At 34.6% G+C, this 18,923-nt stretch overlaps 2 protein-coding genes across 2 annotated transcripts in view; one reads left to right on the top strand and one right to left on the bottom strand.

The window, feature by feature from the left end:
• The window catches only part of LOC116176239 (rap guanine nucleotide exchange factor 4-like), a 156,496-nt gene that overhangs the window by 61,880 nt on the left and 75,693 nt on the right, over positions 1-18,923 (top strand). Inside the window, exon 2 of the mRNA XM_031494722.1 lies at positions 11,851-11,993. Coding sequence (XP_031350582.1) covers positions 11,851-11,993 — 143 coding nt within the window. The remainder of the gene's footprint in view (positions 1-11,850; positions 11,994-18,923) is intronic.
• Positions 639-6,416, bottom strand: LOC116175936 (caspase-7-like). Its single transcript, XM_031494319.1, has 7 exons — positions 6,240-6,416; positions 6,047-6,118; positions 5,924-5,997; positions 5,396-5,874; positions 1,099-1,331; positions 959-1,053; positions 639-910 (listed from the first exon to the last, which is right to left on the bottom strand). The coding sequence occupies exons 1-7, from the start codon at positions 6,308-6,310 to the stop codon at positions 693-695; spliced, it is 1,242 nt and encodes a 413-aa protein (XP_031350179.1). The 5' UTR covers positions 6,311-6,416; the 3' UTR covers positions 639-692.

Genomic DNA, 18,923 nt, shown 5'->3' with positions numbered 1-18,923 from the left:
CATGAGACTAAGTGACTGTTCTGTGAAGGTCGGTTCTCCGCTTGGTAGGTAGATCTCTTACTTTGAAAAGGAATGCAGTCAGCGGACTCCCCTCCGGGCTTTAGTGTAAATACCGCTTTTACTTGTCTTAGGCACATACTCTAAAGCAACATTGGCCCTAAAGAGTGTGAATAACATGCAACAGAGCAAGGAAAAATTTCGTCTAATCACAATGGACCGTAGTGGTCTTATTTACTATTTCTAATGTTTTTTTTTGCACCTTATTACTGAAAAAAGGATGCACGCTGAATAAACAAAAAGTGTGATGGAAAGTTCTTACTTATCGTTTCGGATGCTTCCATAAATGATGGGACTTAATTTTCATATTCAACAACCATCTCCTCATGATCTACCTCAAAATCGAACACTCGAAGTTCTTGGCAGAAACTTATAACAACCCTAAAACTTTCGAGAAAGTCGACGCAAGTTCTGCGTGTATACATATCAGACGTAAATCGTAAGGGGATGACGTATGTTACAAATTAGAGGTCGCTTTGATCGAGTGTGAACATTGACACAATCGAGCGAGGGCATTTAATATAAGTGAATAAGAATCAATTACTCTACATTCTTGGGTATAGAATATTATTAGTATAGTATACAATTTCAAGATCGTTTATTGAATACAAAATCAGTAATAAATAAATAAATAATCACTCTGACAACTTCGGATGGAGATAGCAAGTTTTGAAGCCTCTATTCTCGAAGCTGGACGTTTGCTTCAAGCCAGCTCCTACGTGCATTGAAAGCTTACTGTCGACCATCTTCAGCAAATCCTCCACGTGAGTATCGTGCGCGTGCTCCATAAATACCTTACATACGGCCTGTATGTAAAGAGTTCCATGTACAGGATCTCGATGAGAGACGAAACCTGAAGTAACAGATCAAATTTGTATGCAAATCACCCGCGGAAGTTTACCGGGAACCGTCGAATAGGCGAGCAGCATATCGGATAGGCTCCTTTGATCGGTAGAGAGTGGTACCGCGTCGTACTGGACATCCTGGGCGCTTCCTCTGGTTGCTAGATGAGTGACAGTTACTAAGTAATTGGAAGCTTACCTGCAGCACTGGAAGATGAAGATTTTGGGTTTTGCGCCCAGGTTTTTGCAAAGCGTGCTGTTAAATTGATCGATGATCCACGTGGTTTCGATTAGAAGGCCGTCGCTGCAAAGCACTTGAGTGCTGTCGCTCCTTTCGTGACCAGTACCGTGACTCATAACAATTACGCAACCTATGTCTACTTTTTTTAAGGAGGTACTGTCCCGAAAGGTTTTGATTTTCTTTTCCATATCCTGAAAGTGGATCAGATTAATTGCTTTTCTCATACTGCGATTATATGCAAAGGTTCCCTTTGTTTTTTAGTGGTGACGTTGCCTACAGTTCTCGTTATGCAGCAAAGTGTCTAATGAATCACATTAGCGGGGAGTAATTAGCGATATCAAGAATTGGAGAACAATATTTGTGAAGATTTTCCCGTTTTCAGAATATCTACATCTGATTCACTTGCCAGATATTCCGATACTTCTCAGAAATAATGCTGATGGGTTTTGATACCGTATTTTAAAAACTAATGTAATTCAAGCACAGAATTGAACGATTATTGCATAATTACATCACCAATTTGTTATTTGCAACTTCAATGATACTCAAATATCAAATTTCATTGAAATCAAAATTCCTTTTCGTATCCCCGTCCAGGAATGAGGGTCTTATGGTCGGAATTTGCAAAAAACGACGTAAAAATCTAAAAATCATTCTAGGAACTTCTACTTCAACGCCTGGAAGTTCCGAATGTGAGAGCATGATATTCTAGCGTCGTTTATGCCCATGTCCCGAGGGGGCATCGCGAGAAACTGGACGAGAAGGCGCGTGGAAAGGGACGTTCCTCGGATATTGCCCAGCTGGATACAGAGTTTGGAACCTTGCAACGAAGTCAATTGTTCCGAGAAGTCGATTTCCTGGAGATGGCGGTTTCGGATGAAAACGAGAAGCAGCAGAACCTGGGTAGGAGTACGATGATACAAATGTCGGTAAGTGGTGAGGGAGAATACCTCGAAGAGAACAGTGTTCAAGGAGAACATGATAAAAAACGAGATGACGATGAGCAGTTCACTGCGAAGTGGAGGCTAGTTTTGCTTTAAATGCGTTATATGGGGGATCTACCGGAAGCGAAGTGATTGGATTTTGAGGCAGCGAGCGATGCAGGACGAGACTGATTCTTTGGAGCGCAACGGAACCTAGACTTTGTCGATCCGGAAGGAGGAAACGCAACTGGGTGTTTAAAATAGAGCCAGATAAAGATGGAAAACCAGCACGGTACAAGGCGACGCTGGTCACCAGAGGAGGGATTCGGCCAGAAATGAGGATTTAATTATTTATTTATTTATTTATTAACCCTCTCTTGTTCTGGGCCCTCAATAGGCTTGCGCTAAATTTTCAATGTTCCACAGTATGAAAATGTCTAAAATTACCCTTATTACTTAAAATTTGCAGTTATTAAAGCTCAAATTAATTGGCTCTAACTTTTTTACAGGTTTCCGTTTTATTAATAATGTTAAAAGCACCTCGTATAAACGAAGAAGATGCAAACTTTGATTAATAAACTGGTTTTTCAACGCGACTAGCCACTCCAAAAAATAAAGCAATGTTTTCAACCTTGAAATACTTTCAGAGATTATTTCATGTACAGGGTGTCCTATTAATATAGGTCACAGGCCATATCTATAGAACCGTTAATTGCACAGCTTGGGGAAAATGGTGTTAAAAAAAATTGGACAAGAGAAATCGCTCGATATTATTTTAAAGTTTCTTGGTTTGCCGCTAGAGGGCGTACGATTCATGGCTAGGTACCAATATAAATAGTATAATAATAAAAAATGTATGTAAATAAAGAATGTATGAATTTTGCATCATTTTGCAACAAATATTACTTTATCTTATAAAATATGAGGGGTAGGGGAAGGGGAAGGTCTCTTTAAGGAATTGAATGTAACTTCGGTTTAGGTTAACCGATTCTCACATAATTAGTCTTATTGGAAAGAGTTTTATTTAAGAGTTATATAGAAATTGAAAATTTGTTTAGTACCACAATTCACAATTTTAATTGGAAAAATGTTTGTGCATACAATATTCACTTATGGAAGATCCTCCCCGGAATATTCGCGGTAGAAAAATATCACGTATTAACTACAGGTCGAACGAGCAACATTTGCTCCACAAGGGCATCGCCCTCCTTCTGAGGGAAATTTAGGAACGTTCGGCTACGTAATATTCTGTTTAGAAAATTCTGAAAGGCAGAACTTTCTTTAGACAGATATGCTCTTTGACCATCCCTCTTAGTGTTTCGAAGTGGCACCATGTTCATCCGCCTGTGGAATCTCAGGAGTGAGGGGGGGGGTTCCGAAAATGTTGATTGCTAACGACCGGACCATTTTTTTTAAATCTACTAAGCTCCATGGTTGTGAAAACACGATTAGAATTTTTGGGGTCAAGTACTGGAGCACATGTAAGCCCGTATTCAGGCCCTAAATAACATATTCCAATACTTCTTTGATTTTTTTAGTGTTTTAGCTCCAAACTTGCATAATTTGGCACATAAAGTTTTTATGGCAATCAGAGGTATAATCTCAGCCCTTTCAGTGCGGGTGGCTACCCGTTCGGGTGCCGCGAACATGCTACCTCATTTACGGTTTAAATTACTGGACTGTCAGCCCTCTTGCAATGCGAAAAAGGGGCAAATTATGGCCAACTGCTAATTAGGGTTAAAATAGAGGTCTGACTTCACCCCCACTTCCTGTACCAGCACAAAATTCAGCTGTTGTTTGTTGATGATGTAATCCTAACTGTGCAACCGATTCTATATCTTGAGGGGGGTCAAGTAATTAGTTAGGGTTTGTTGTGTAAGGTGTATAGACGTACTTTGAAGCCTGGAATCACTCTTCCGACAACGTAGTGAAGGCATTTTCATTCTTCACTGCTACTGGCAACCAGTCAGAACTGAATTTCGTGTGAGTATCAGGGGGAGGGGTTGGGTTCAGAAGATCAATAACTCCGATTGGCAGTTAACCATAATTTGAACGTTTTTCTTATAGAGACTGTGTCCACGACGATGGCCCAATGAGGGAAGAGTTGCGCAATTATACAGTTACAGGTTACGAATACAACGATATGCGGCACACAAAAAAACAAAAGTTGGAAACTCTGTTGGTTTCAACAGGATGGTGCACCCACGTACAACGCCCTATTTGTGCTAGAATACCAGACCTATCGGAGAAACTTTCCAGAAAATTTGTCCGACAGCTGGAAAATTTCTCCGATAGGTATTCTCGCACAATTAGGGCGTTGTGCGCGAGTGCACCATCCTGTTGAAACCAACAATTTCCAATTTTTGTTTTTTTTTGTGCCGTACACCATTGTATTCGTAATAAAACGATGATGATTTCTCCGAAACGAAACGTTGTATTGAAAATCTCTCAACGGGGTTAAAATAGTGGGAATCAAAAAAGTGTTTGTTATTTTTTTGTAGCTGTTCAAATAACAAAAATTGAATCAGCAAATTTCGGTTTTTCTGGAATATTTTCTTTAATTTATTTAATAATAATCTTTAAAGCATGGTACTAACACTTTAATTGCGCAACTTTTCTTTAATTTGGTCACTCTCGTACCTTCTATGGTTTCCAAGATTCCCATGATAGACATCCTCATCTTGGATACGGTGTATAGTCCCGCCACCGCAAATGCAGCACCCAAAGCGGTAAGTAACCCGCACTGAAAGGACTCAGGTTACACCGCTGAGCCCCATAAAAACTTAATTTCATGTGTTCAAACAATTGGCTGGTTAGTGCCTGAATGTGTAAGCAACCCCTAATCATATGGGGTTGCCTTTGCCTCAGTAGTCGACTCAAAATAATCTAAACGGGTTTCATTAGCTTTTTAAGCGCGCACTTTTTGCTAAACTCCCAGACTACTTTGCTATAGTTAGGGAGGAACTTATCTTTCGCAATGGAGTATAGGGGTGTTGTCATCGAATCTCTTTGGACGAATGTTCCTATATTGGATTCTTAGAGTGAATATTTTGAGGGCGAACCGCTTTACGGACAATCTTTATGCAAAAGAATAGATTTTGCGTTAATTAACTACAATCAGTTAGTTCAGTCACGACCACACAGACTCATTATAGATCAAAGGGCAGCACTTTTTGACTTTCACCGGAAAATTTTGTTCATAAAAACTGCCAGCAAAGGGAAAAGCGCGCAAATTTCATACAACGGCTGTCGGCCACTTTTACAAAGAGAGAGAAAATTTAATCGCGTGCGCTTGACGTCGGTCGTTTAATTTACGGATAATCGAGACTTACCGTTTTTGTGAGATTTTGATGCCTTATAACTTCAAATCCGATCTCCTGGAAAAGCTTTGTTAAGTTGGCGTCGTCCAATTCGGCGCCCTCCCTCTCGTGCCTGTCGTTAATGAACTTAACGTTATTAATGAGCAGAAGTTTCCCCCGGTGCTTTGATCGAGTTCGGTATACAGGTACTTTGGATTCGTTGCAGTCGTCGTAAAATTTTGCGCTTTGTTTGACTGAGACATTCAATTTGCAGTCAAGATCACTGATTCCAGGGTTTGCTACAAGGTTTTTGACGTAGACATTTCGGGGTGGTACGGGTGAAATTGGTTTATTGTAGTTAAATTTGTTGTTGCTTGTCGAAGCACTATGAGCGGTTGTCAGCGGTTGAAAATTGGGGGAACAAGCGGAACGGTAAGGACGCGGCTGATAGGTTTTCGGGAACGTTTTCGCATCCGTTGCCATTTTTGGTATTTTGAAGTCGAATATGGGACCTACAATTAAAACCTGAAGTTAAGGGTAACAAATCACTGCCCGAAAGACCTTGCGTTTTTATGTTATTCAGGTCAAACGTGGGGGAGCTCGACACCACCTGCACTTCCGATGAATGCGAGGTTCTAAAAATATTGCAAATCAGTTGCCCAAATTGTCCAAATTAATACTTACGAAGAACTTTGGCGCGTCATGGATGTTGATGATGTCGTCACGGTACTTTCGCCATTTTTTGTGATCGTCAAGCTGACCGAAAACAATGAATTAATTTGCAGATAACGTGCATGTAGAAGGTTAGAGATGAATCACGTTTTACATATTTAGGTTATGATTTACTTATCAACGAAATTGAAACTATTTAACTTACCTTTTAGATACGGACGAAGTTTCCTTCGACTTCGAGGACTTCGATTTTTTTGAAAAAAACGAAAGCGGCATGTCGCTCACAGTTACTTAACTAATTGTACTATACGCTATCACAGTCTACAATAGACAACCATATTGGAACTGCCACTTAAAAAATGCGAGATAACAATTATGAAGGTATCCTGTTATCTTCGATGTTTGTTTAAGTTTCACTTTGCGCAGGTCAGAAGTGAGTATGAGACATCACACAAAGAACTTCATTGTTGGTTGTTTTTTCTCAACAATTGAAAATCATGGAGCCCTTGATCTTGGTATCATTAAAATTTGTAATATTAGGTACATAAAAATTAACTCATATAAGTACTAAAACACTCATTTCTGTATTTGTTAATGCATAACTGCTTTTCTTTTTTATCATTCTCGTTCAGCTTCACGTTTTTTTTACTTATGCCATAACCCAGGATATTTGTACCCAAACTTCTCGCTAGACGCACACATCGCCAAAAACAAAATATTACAGGTCATAAATTCGGTGAAACGATTTTGCCCGAAAGTAAAATTTTTGTTCAGAAAAATACGAAGAACTATATCGTACAATACCGGTAGAACCATTTTTTGAAAATTGCCTAAGAGGTGCAAGTTGAATCTAGGTTGCTGCTATCATATCCTATTCAAAGTTTCTTGTAGCCATACAAGTGGAAAAACCCAAAAATGTCATTTTCGAGAATGCGCTGGCGTTAATTTATTGTCAATGATATCAAGAAATGGTTTTAACAAACATCTAGTAATTGTTCTCAGCTTGCTCATATAATAGTTTTATGACTTGTGGGTTTCGAGTAAATCACATCAGCTTTCTTATTTTTTATGGGCGCCATATTTGATTTTTATGTCACTCAATAGAGAAAAAAATTACAAAACCAAAATACTTACTATTTCATTTAGGAATTAATCTTCAATTTTTGCCTTGAAGTTTACAATGTATTTCTTACGGCAATAATTCCATGGCTGTGTTGATTTACTATGCGAGAAAATCATTGAACTGTATACTAACGTAACTGGAACGGTTGCGCTATAACAAATAAATGAGGCAAATAAATTTGTAGGCAACCCGCAGTAGTAAAGGGTATCTGTCTCTTTTTATCTTATTACTTTAAACGATATTTATCTTTATCCTGAGTGAATATGCTTAATTGTAAAATCTTTTTGTATTTTAAATTGATAATTCATAAATAAACTAGTCTATTGAATACTTTTGTATGTTCGCAAACATTTAGACCATTTAAAATTAAGTTTAAAGTTGTTTTTTTGATGCATATAAAAGTATGGGTTTATAATGTCTAAAATTTTCTCTTTTATCAGTATTTTTGTTGAAATTGTCCTACTTTGTAGGTGTATGATTTATAATTTACAAAAAAGATGAATTTTTTAAAATGCACTTATTTTAAATACACACATTTACATAATACCTATAGTTTATACATTTAACAATTATTAAATAAAATTAATTTATTCATTTTTTGCCGAACTGTTGCAGATTTTCCATGAAATTCTAAATTTTTTAATTTGGAATGGTGGTGCATTCTGCATTTCAAGAAGACATCCACTATTTTCCGTATGATCTGAATTTCATGGGAATCTTCAGCAAGAAACTCTTCTGTTACTGGATGCGTTGGCTTAAAGATGTGAATCTTTGCTGAAAAATTGTGAATTGCCGCGTTTGTTAATAAAAGTTTCAGATTGTAGGTATTTTTTAAAACACCTCCTTGTTCGATTAGAAGGCGAAACTGTTTTTCAACAAAGTTCACAATCTCATAGACTACTTTAGAAGAGTAAATTAAGCCTCCTCTAGTAACATGGTTCACAAATTTTTTATATATTTCATCTGAAGCAGAATAACTATGGTCTAGTAAGTCATTATTTTTATAGACTAATATTTCTATACAATGGTTACATGTTGCTTTTTTAACTAGATTTTTTACTATGTATCCGGAAATGTAGAAAATTACATTTTCTTGAAAATCTGTCAATTTCACATTTGCCAAATCCTTTATAAAGTTTTGAATCTGAGAAAGTTCCTCACCAGAATCTTGTGCTATTTCTTTTCTGTGCCTCTCCTCTGACCTGAACTCAAAAGATGGAGTAGAGTATGTCGCAAAATCGCTACAATTAGCACTAACACTTGGAGTTATCGAATTTCGAAATATTAGTTGTCTAAGAGCCCACTTCAACTGCTGACTATTGGGATTGTTGTTCCAACCTCCCCTACTTCGAATGCATGAAAAGAAGAGCTCTAGATGGTCTTGTGAACATTTGTATGTTAAAAAATATGAAAAGGGCTCTTTATTTAAGTTAAATAAATCTTTAGCTAAACCAACTATACCTTCCATCGTTAAAATGAATCCAACTGCAAATGTTTTACGTTGATGATGAAGTAAAGAAATATTATTCACTTTTAATGATTTTAAATAGTCTTTAGTTTTGTTAAATATTTCTTCATAATATTTTAATGACTGAGGTCTGATAGGTGCCTTAAAACCCCTTCCATATGGATTTCTCGAATTTAGCATATCAAATGCCCTGTCTATAAATCTAATAAATTCTACAGTAGCAGCACTTTTTTGGAAATCAGGAACTTCACATTGTTCTAAATATTCAATAGCATCTGCTACTCCGCTGCTTAAAGTTTGAGCTGCTAGACGCACATTCATTCTTTTATTTTTATAATTAATATGGGTTGCTGTTAATGCATTAGCTAATGTTAAGTTCTCCGAAAATTGCATATTGTCAAGTGCCTTAATATATTCCCATTTAACTTCTACTGCATTTGAATTTAAATTAATCTCAGCTAATGCATTTCTAGCCAACTTTAACATATGACAAATATCTAATAAGCAATACACTTTTACATTATTTGTGCAAGGATGTAAAAAATAAGGAATTAAATTATCGGCTAAAACATTACAACCTAACTCATTAAATGTTCTAATGTTTGTCTGAGTGCCATCTGCTGTTATGGATCTGACTACAATACCACTTTCATATAAACTTCTTAAACAAGATGTTATTATCTGAGTTTGTAGAAAGGCGTCCGATGTAGTTATGAGAAAATAGGCAACAGGGCATTTAAAATTGTTCTTATAACTAACAATTTGCACAAATAAAGCTTCAGTAGCTGGCATCTCAAAATCCACTTCAACAATACCCCCATAATTTACATTTCCAGTAAATTTCCCATTACTATGGTCCCAAACCACTTGCTTCCTAATTGACATTCCATCTAAGATTAGTCCACAATTTTTCAAGAAGGGCTTGTTGTGCACTTCTTCCTTCAAATAATCCAACACCTCCTGTAATATTCCTGGCTCACAATTTACAGTACTTAGCCATTTCCGAATAGTGCGTCCATTTGGTAAAATAAAATATTGTTTTAAAAAATTGTAGGCCTTCGGGGAATAAAAATATAGAGTATGAGCAAATTGTTTCATGACTGACGAATATCTGCGTTGTGTTGGATTTACTTCCTTACTGTTTTTTTGTAAAAGAACTAATTCTAAGGGTAGACCTATAAAAATTGACGTTTTTAGAACTATAACTGAAAATAATTTTAAGTAAAGAATCTCACCTTCAAAATAGTTTTTTAATACAGCATCTAAATTAGTATTGCTGTGTCCACTCTTTGAAATTTCATTAATTACTTCTTTCATAGAGGATAATTTTAAGTCCCTTCTTCTAACCTTTTGCTTCAGGGTTTTGATTTGCCGTCTTAATGCAGTAACTGAACTACTTGCCAATGTCTGAGTTCCACAGTCTTTAGAAGTGGCTACATATGCTGTCGATGTAGATGGTGGACAATCTATATCCATATGTTCTGCTTTACTGGCAGTTATGTTAGGCTAAAACAAAATAATTATTTTTTAAAAATCGCCTTCCAAAACAATCGCATAAAATATCTACCTGTTTTTTTACAATGGTTCTTCTTGATTTACTTGGTTTCAGTAAATGCTGAGGAAATGAAAATACTGATGGAACAGCATCTGCTTTAAGTAGTTTCAATGTACATCCTGGCTTATCTTGGTAGTCGGAAGGAAGAAAGTGCGCCCCACAAAGCTTACTGGTTTTAGAGGGATACCAATTTTCTCTCCGAACTGCGTTTTTCCAAAGTTCTAAGATTGCTGGGCGTTTCAATGGGAAACTAAAAAATAACATATATGTCGTTAATTAATACATACATTAATATAATTTAACTAAATGTACCTATTGTGCTTATATGCACCGTCAAAATTAAGTCACGCTTAAAGTTAAGTGGAGCTTAAAAGCGTTGGTACCGATTGTTGAGACAATAATTGGTATGGACTTTAAGCTTCACTTAACTTTAAACGTGGCTTAATGTTGACGGTGCATATAGGCCTTAGACATTTAGTACTTTTTTAAAAGAAAAACATTATTCTATATTGTTTAATTAGGCTATAGTTTGACTACTACATATAAATCAGATAATAATTTATGCAAATACTTACAGATGGAACGGAATTTGCTTTTCTTTGCTATGTTCATTACTGCACTTAACAGCCACACAATGATGCACCATTTTCGAAAACAGGCACTACACAAAATATTAATAATTTCACAAGATGAACTCTGTTCTAATTATGCACAGCAAACAAAACTCTGTGCTACTCAGAATAAAATAAAAAAGCGTCCTAACCCCCAAATTTGGGTATACTTTTGATGCCGGTAGAAATTTACAATCTACCTGTGCGAGTTGAGAAGAGATGGATATCCTTTAGTATAACGATATCTTTCTCTGCGCTTGACGACACACACCCGCCGGTATAAGATATACGGACGAGGCCCTTCCAGATACGTTAGTAGTATACAGTTCAATGGAGACAATAAACGAATTAATTTGGTTTCAATCACAATTAGCCATGGAATTATTGCCATAAGAAATAACGGGCGATCAACAACGAGTGGCGGTCAAGTCGCCTTTGGAAGTTGGATTTCTCATGTAAACAAAAATTCCAAAGGTGACTCGACAAAAACTCGTTTTTGATCGCATAGTACATTGCAGACTTTAAGGCATAAATTAAAGATTAATTCCCAAATGAAATACTAAGTCAACTTCTCCTATCGCCAGGGAAAACTCACTTACCTGGCTAATAATGTAAAATACGATTCCCACTCACCCTTATATGAGTGTATTTGATTGATTTTAAAGGCGACATCTTCGAGCTTTTGTTTGATTCAGATTCGGAAAACGAAACATTTGGAATATTTGAAATAAATATTTGTGTTGGTCCCCTCCATCGCCCTTTTCTTTTCACACAATCTTATAATACGCTTCTAGAGAAATCTCTATGGGTACAGTAAAATTATGACTCATCCATGGCTTCCATTCTCTATTACAGAAAACAAATTATTCCAATTAGACATTTCAAAAATACGATACTACTAATTAGTAACTTCATGTATTTATATTATAGATAGTGAATGTTTTGCAGAAACGGCACATTGTTAGATTTGCCATTGATGTCAAGTACCTACTCGTATTTATTTACAGAAACGCGAAGCTCGAACTTCCAACACCAACTTAAACTCATTTCTTGTTTCAGACCCTGTGATCGTAATGTGAAAGACGTGGAATTAATAGCGACCCGATTAAGGAGAGTGGAACAATTGTATAAATTACCGAATTCGGTATTACAGCAGCTAGCTCTTTGTGGATATTACGAAGACCTGGAAAAGGGAGTAACATGTAAGTAGTAGCATTTTCTTTTCACTATACGTTCACGTAGCTACCTTCATTAAAATTGCATACGTATCATAATTATAACGAAACCCTTAAGATGTTTCCCTTATTACGAAACCGTCTACGTAATTAGTTTTACCCACCTAAGGGAATAACGTAGGTACCTCAAAGATGCGGTATGCGTATTCCCTCTTCGCAGTGTAGGATAGAGGGATAACTTAATTCGGTAGTAAAAAGAAAGCGAAGTTGTGATTGTAACTAACTCGTTTATCTTTTATAATAATTGAATTTCGTACTCATTTCTCATGCGACATTCGATGAACGCCAATCGCCGCGACTAATTTAAATAAACTTTTAAAATTCGCGATGGCGTTCACGTGCAAAATATTGAGAAATAAAACGATTCTTTTAGCTCAATACCGACAGCAGCGTGTACAAGGATTCAATTACATTTGCGGCCTTTAGCGAAGAAATTTTTACACGCTACATTAGATAAACGTAATTCTCTTTATGGGGGAGCAAAATTTTGAGATACGTGCATTATTTTTAATGATCTCGTGCGTCTTAAGTGGCGAAATTTTTACTTTTCTTGTCGACATTATAATTACATCTTTTCGTTTTTCTTCGTTTAATGCTTTCAGCGATAAAGAGAATCCGGCACTTCGAAAATAATCTTCCCTTACAACTTTAAGCCCCTTACATTGTTGTGTGCATGCGGAAGTTAATTTCAGAAATCCTGAATATTTAAATAACGCTTTGTTTCCATTTCGAACACTCGAGACTTATTCCAATCGCACATATTTCCGCAATATCTCAAACTAAAATGATGCCCACTTAAATTTTCTCATTACCTGTACGGAAACTTGCTAGTCACGTACACCAATTTCCTTCAACTGCCGTACTTTACTTCACCTTTAAAATTAATGCGATGAAATAATAAGGGTAAGTGGAAAAGTGTGTCTTCCTTAAGCGAACAAAGGGTAGGTCAGATGTAGTCGTATAAATTGCAGACGTGTTTTTGGTGATTGATAAACAACAGTTTATTAAGAAACGTAAGTAACAATGTACGCATTTATTTGAGAGGGACTAGGATTGATGGTGTAGAAGGCGAGATAAATTGGGCGTACGTTTTCTGTTGATATTGAAGAGGTACATCGCTGACTCAATTTAGATTCCCTTTTTGGACCTCTTTCGACTTTTAGTTTGGGTAATCTACTACATCTGCCTGTGCCAGAAGTTTCTACCCTTACGCTTACTCGAGGGGGTTGATCACGTATTTCCTAGTAAAATCAAATACTTCCACTGTATATAATGTACCTGAACAGACTATATCCATATGTATCCCTCCCCTCCTCGGATAGCACACCCACATCCCCTTTCTTCGACCACCAGCACTACCAAGTCAAGGGTCGCTCTGTTTCTATTCAAATTAATTTGTAGCACATTATATCTAAATTAAGTTGAAATTCCTAAAAATTATGTTAAAATTCGTCTTCAATTTTGCTAATGTCCAAACTCACTAAAAATTAGGCCGAAATCCGCATCAAATGCAACTAAAATTCTTGTTATAAGCAAATTTAGTGGAAATTCATTACAAATTATGTTAAAATTCGTTTCAAATTTTGCTAATGTCCAAACTCACTAAAAATTTGGAAGAAATCCGCGTCAAATGCAACTAAAATTCTTGTTATAAGCAAATTTAATTGAAATTCATTACAAATTATGTTAAAATTCGTTTCAAATTTTGCTAATGATCAAACTCACTAAAAAGTAGGCCGAAATCCGCGTCAAATGCAACTAAAATTCTTGTTATAAGCAAATTTAATTGAAATTCATTACAAATTATGTTAAAATTCGTTTCAAATTATGCTAATGACCAAACTCGCTAAGAATTAGGCCGAAGTCTGCGTCAAATGCAACTAAAATTCTTGTTATAAGCAAATTTAGTGGAAATTCATCACAAATTATGTTAAATTTCGTTTCAAATTTTGCTAATGTCCAAACTCACTAAAAATTAGGCCGAAATCCGCGTCAAATGCAACTAAAATTCATGTTATAAGCAAATTTAGTTGAAATTCACTACAAATTATGTTAAAATTCGTTTCAAATTTTGCTAATGTCCAAACTCACTAAAAATTTGGACGAAATCCGCGTCAATTGCAACTAAAATTCATGTTATAAGCAAATTTAGTTGAAATTCACTACAAATTATGTTAAAATTCGTTTCAAATTTTGCTAATGTCCAAACTCACTAAAAATTAGGCCGAAATCCGCGTCAAATGCAACTAAAATTCATGTTATAAGCAAATTTAGTTGAAATTCACTACAAATTATGTTAAAATTCGTTTCAAATTTTGCTAATGTCCAAACTCACTAAAAATTTGGACGAAATCCGCGTCAATTGCAACTAAAATTCATGTTATAAGCAAATTTAGTTGAAATTCACTACAAATTATGTTAAAATTCGTTTCAAATTTTGCTAATGTCCAAACTCACTAAAAATTAGGCCGAAATCCGCGTCAAATGCAACTAAAATTCATGTTATAAGCAAATTTAGTTGAAATTCACTACAAATTATGTTAAAATTCGTTTCAAATTTTGCTAATGTCCAAACTCACTAAAAATTAGGCCGAAATCCGCGTCAAATGCAACTAAAAGTAATGTTATAAGCAAATTTAGTTGAAATTCACTACAAATTATGTTAAAATTCGTTTCAAATTTTGCTAATGATCAAACTCACTAAAAATTAGGCCGAAATCCGCGTCAAATGCAACTAAAATTCTTGTTATAAGCAAATTTAGTTGAAATTCACTACAAATTATGTTAAAATTCGTTTCAAATTTTGCTAATGTCCAAACTCACTAAAAATTAGGCCGAAATCCGCGTCAATTTCAACTAAAATTCATGTTATAAGCAAATTTAGTTGAAATTCATTACAAATTATGTTAAAATTCGTTTCAAATTTTGCTAATGACCAAACTGACTAAAAATTAGGCCGAAATCTGCGTCAAATGCAACTAAAATTCCAACATTATGTTAAAATTCGTTTCAAATTTTGCTAATGACCAAACTGACTAAAAATTAGGCCGAAATCCGCGTCAAATGCAACTAAAATTCTTGTTATAAGCAAATTTAGTTGAAATTCATTACAAATTATGTTAAAATTCGTTTCAAATTTTGCTAATGACCAAACTCACTAAAAATTAGGCCGAAATCCGCGTCAAATGCAACTAAAATTCTTGTTATAAGCAAATTTAGTGGAAATTCATTACAAATTATGTTAAAATTCGTTTCAAATTTTGCTAATGACCAAACTCACTAAAAATTAGGCCGAAATCCGCGTCAATTGCAACTAAAATTCATGTTATAAGCAAATTTAGTGGAAATTCATTACAAATTATGTTAAAATTCGTTTCAAATTTTGCTAATGTCCAAACTCACTAAAAATTAGGCCGAAATCCGCGTCAAATGTTAAAAGTTATAAGCAAATTTAGTTGAAATTCATTACAAATTATGTTAAAATTCGTTTCAAATTTTGCTAATGTCCAAACTCACTAAAAATTAGGCCGAAATCCGCGTCAATTTCAACTAAAATTCATGTTATAAGCAAATTTAGTTGAAATTCATTACAAATTATGTTAAAATTCGTTTCAAATTTTGCTAATGACCAAACTCACTAAAAATTAGGCCGAAATCTGCGTCAAATGCAACTAAAATTCTGGTTATAGGCAAATTTAGTGGAAATTCATTACAAATTATGTTAAAATTCGTTTCAAATTTTGCTAATGACCAAACTGACTAAAAATTAGGCCGAAATCCGCGTCAAATGCAACTACAATTCTTGTAATAAGCAAATTTAGTGGAAATTCATTACAAATTATGTTAAAATTCGTTTCAAATTTTGCTAATGATCAAACTCACTAAAAAGTAGGCCGAAATCCGCGTCAAATGCAACTAAAATTCTTGTTATAAGCAAATTTAGTGGAAATTCATTACAAATTATGTTAAAATTCGTTTCAAATTTTGCTAATGACCAAACTCACTAAAAATTAGGCCGAAATCCGCGTCAATTTCAACTAAAATTCATGTTATAAGCAAATTTAGTTGAAATTCACTACAAATTATGTTAAAATTCGTTTCAAATTTTGCTAATGTCCAAACTCACTAAAAATTAGGCCGAAATCCGCGTCAATTTCAACTAAAATTCATGTTATAAGCAAATTTAGTTGAAATTCATTACAAATTATGTTAAAATTCGTTTCAAATTTTGCTAATGACCAAACTCACTAAAAATTAGGCCGAAATCTGCGTCAAATGCAACTAAAATTCTGGTTATAGGCAAATTTAGTGGAAATTCATTACAAATTATGTTAAAATTCGTTTCAAATTTTGCTAATGACCAAACTCACTAAAAATTAGGCCGAAATCCGCGTCAATTTCAACTAAAATTCATGTTATAAGCAAATTTAGTTGAAATTCATTACAAATTATGTTAAAATTCGTTTCAAATTTTGCTAATGATCAAACTCACTAAAAATTAGGCCGAAATCCGCGTCAAATGCAACTAAAATTCTTGTTATAAGCAAATTTAGTTGAAATTCACTACAAATTATGTTAAAATTCGTTTCAAATTTTGCTAATGTCCAAACTCACTACTAAAAATTAGGCCGAAATCCGCGTCAATTGCAACTAAAATTCATGTTATAAGCAAATTTAGTTGAAATTCATTACAAATTATGTTAAAATTCGTTTCAAATTTTGCTAATGACCAAACTCACTAAAAATTAGGCCGAAATCCGCGTCAAATGCAACTAAAATTCTTGTTATAAGCAAATTTAGTGGAAATTCATTACAAATTATGTTAAAATTCGTTTCAAATTTTGCTAATGTCCAAACTCAATAAAAATTAGGCCGAAATCTGCGTCAAATGCAACTAAAATTCTGGTTATAGGCAAATTTAGTGGAAATTCATTACAAATTATGTTAAAATTCGTTTCAAATTTTGCTAATGACCAAACTGACTAAAAATTAGGCCGAAATCCGCGTCAAATGCAACTAAAATTCATGTTATAAGCAAATTTAGTTGAAATTCATTACAAATTATGTTAAAATTCGTTTCAAATTTTGCTAATGACCAAACTCACTAAAAATTAGGCCGAAATCCGCGTCAAATGCAACTAAAATTCTTGTTATAAGCAAATTTAGTGGAAATTCATTACAAATTATGTTAAAATTCGTTTCAAATTTTGCTAATGACCAAACTGACTAAAAATTAGGCCGAAATCCGCGTCAATTGCAACTAAAATTCATGTTATAAGCAAATTTAGTGGAAATTCATTACAAATTATGTTAAAATTCGTTTCAAATTTTGTTAATGTCCAAACTCACTAAAAATTAGGCCGAAATCCGCGTCAAATGCAACTAAAATTCATGTTATAAGCAAATTTAGTGGAAATTCATTACAAATTATGTTAAAATTCGTTTCAAATTTTGCTAATGTCCAAACTCACTAAAAATTAGGCCGAAATCCGCGTCAATTGCAACTAAAATTCATGTTATAAGCAAATTTAGTTGAAATTCATTACAAATTATGTTAAAATTCGTTTCAAATTTTGCTAATGACCAAACTCACTAAAAATTAGGCCGAAATCTGCGTCAAATGCAACTAAAATTCTTGTTACAAGCAAATTTAGTGGAAATTCATTACAAATTATGTTAAAATTCGTTTTAAATTTTGCTAATGTCCAAACTCAATAAAAATTAGGCCGAAATCTGCGTCAAATGCAACTAAAATTCTGGTTATAGGCAAATTTAGTGGAAATTCATTACAAATTATGTTAAAATTCGTTTCAAATTTTGCTAATGACCAAACTGACTAAAAATTAGGCCGAAATCCGCGTCAAATGCAACTAAAATTCTTGTAATAAGCAAATTTAGTGGAAATTCATTACAAATTATGTTAAAATTCGTTTCAAATTTTGCTAATGTCCAAACTCACTAAAAATTAGGCCGAAATCCGCGTCAAATGCAACTAAAATTCTTGTTATAAGCAAATTTAGTGGAAATTCATTACAAATTATGTTAAAATTCGTTTGTATAGTATGTGCTTAGTAACATAGGATTTCCATTTGCTGTTTCGCAATTTCGAAACGCCTAGGGATTGAATTATCATATTAACGAATACAGTGTGGTTAGTAGGTCCCTATAGGGGAAGTGGTGCAAGTAATCTTTAAGGAAGGAAGAAGGTTAAGGGAAGCAAGTGGGTGGGATGAAACAGTAACGTGATTGTATGTTTGTACGCGTTCCTCTTTACTGTGTGCTAGTTTCTGACGAAGGTGTGTTGATTTTTTTAAAATTTTTTCTTTGTGTACATTCTTGATAATTATTTTACTATGAATAACTGGTAACAATAGTACATTATATACCAAGGTAAAGAAGTTTAGTATTATTGCCTGAGCACCAAGATCTAAAGATCTAACCGTTTATTGAGCGAAATTTCGGGTTGTGATTTCAAAGGGTGTGATGAGAGCTATGTAGAAAAAGGTAAGAAAGATTTTCAAATAATCCTATCATTAAAAATCGCAGTGGAAACTCTCCCTGCGCTCTTCTCCTTGATAATTTCAATAGGGTTGTAGGACAATAATTCGCTCCCGGGCAATTCACGCCAGGATAATTCGATTCCGGACAATTCTCTTCTAGGAGAAATCGCTCTTAGGATAATTCGCACCTGGATGATTCCCTCCCGGACAATTCGCTCCCAGAACTCTCTCGGAAAAAATGCATAATGAGATTACATGGTTTATGAAACATTGGTTCATTAGATTAAATTTTCACAAAATTAAGAGAAGTCAAAAACATTTAATTTCAGTTCAAGTAACCGATTTTTCAGGAAGCGAATTTTCCGGACGCGAATTGTTCAGGAGCGAATAATCCGGG

The sequence above is a fragment of the Photinus pyralis genome, unplaced genomic scaffold (assembly GCF_008802855.1).
Source record: "Photinus pyralis isolate 1611_PpyrPB1 unplaced genomic scaffold, Ppyr1.3 Ppyr1.4_LG7, whole genome shotgun sequence".
In the NCBI taxonomy this organism is placed as follows: domain Eukaryota; kingdom Metazoa; phylum Arthropoda; class Insecta; order Coleoptera; family Lampyridae; genus Photinus; species Photinus pyralis.
This window is presented reverse-complemented; position numbering and strand designations above follow the sequence as displayed.

Excerpts from the sequence above, each read along its gene's own strand:
- LOC116175936 (XM_031494319.1), bottom strand. The coding sequence starts at position 6,310 with ATGCCGCTTTCGTTTTTTTCAAAAAAATCGAAGTCCTCGAAGTCGAAG. Across the intron at positions 6,119-6,239 it reads ACTTCGTCCGTATCTAAAAG|CTTGACGATCACAAAAAATG; the intron begins GTAAGTTAAATA and ends GTTTTCGGTCAG. Across the intron at positions 1,054-1,098 it reads TTCATCTTCCAGTGCTGCAG|AGGAAGCGCCCAGGATGTCC; the intron begins GTAAGCTTCCAA and ends TCTAGCAACCAG.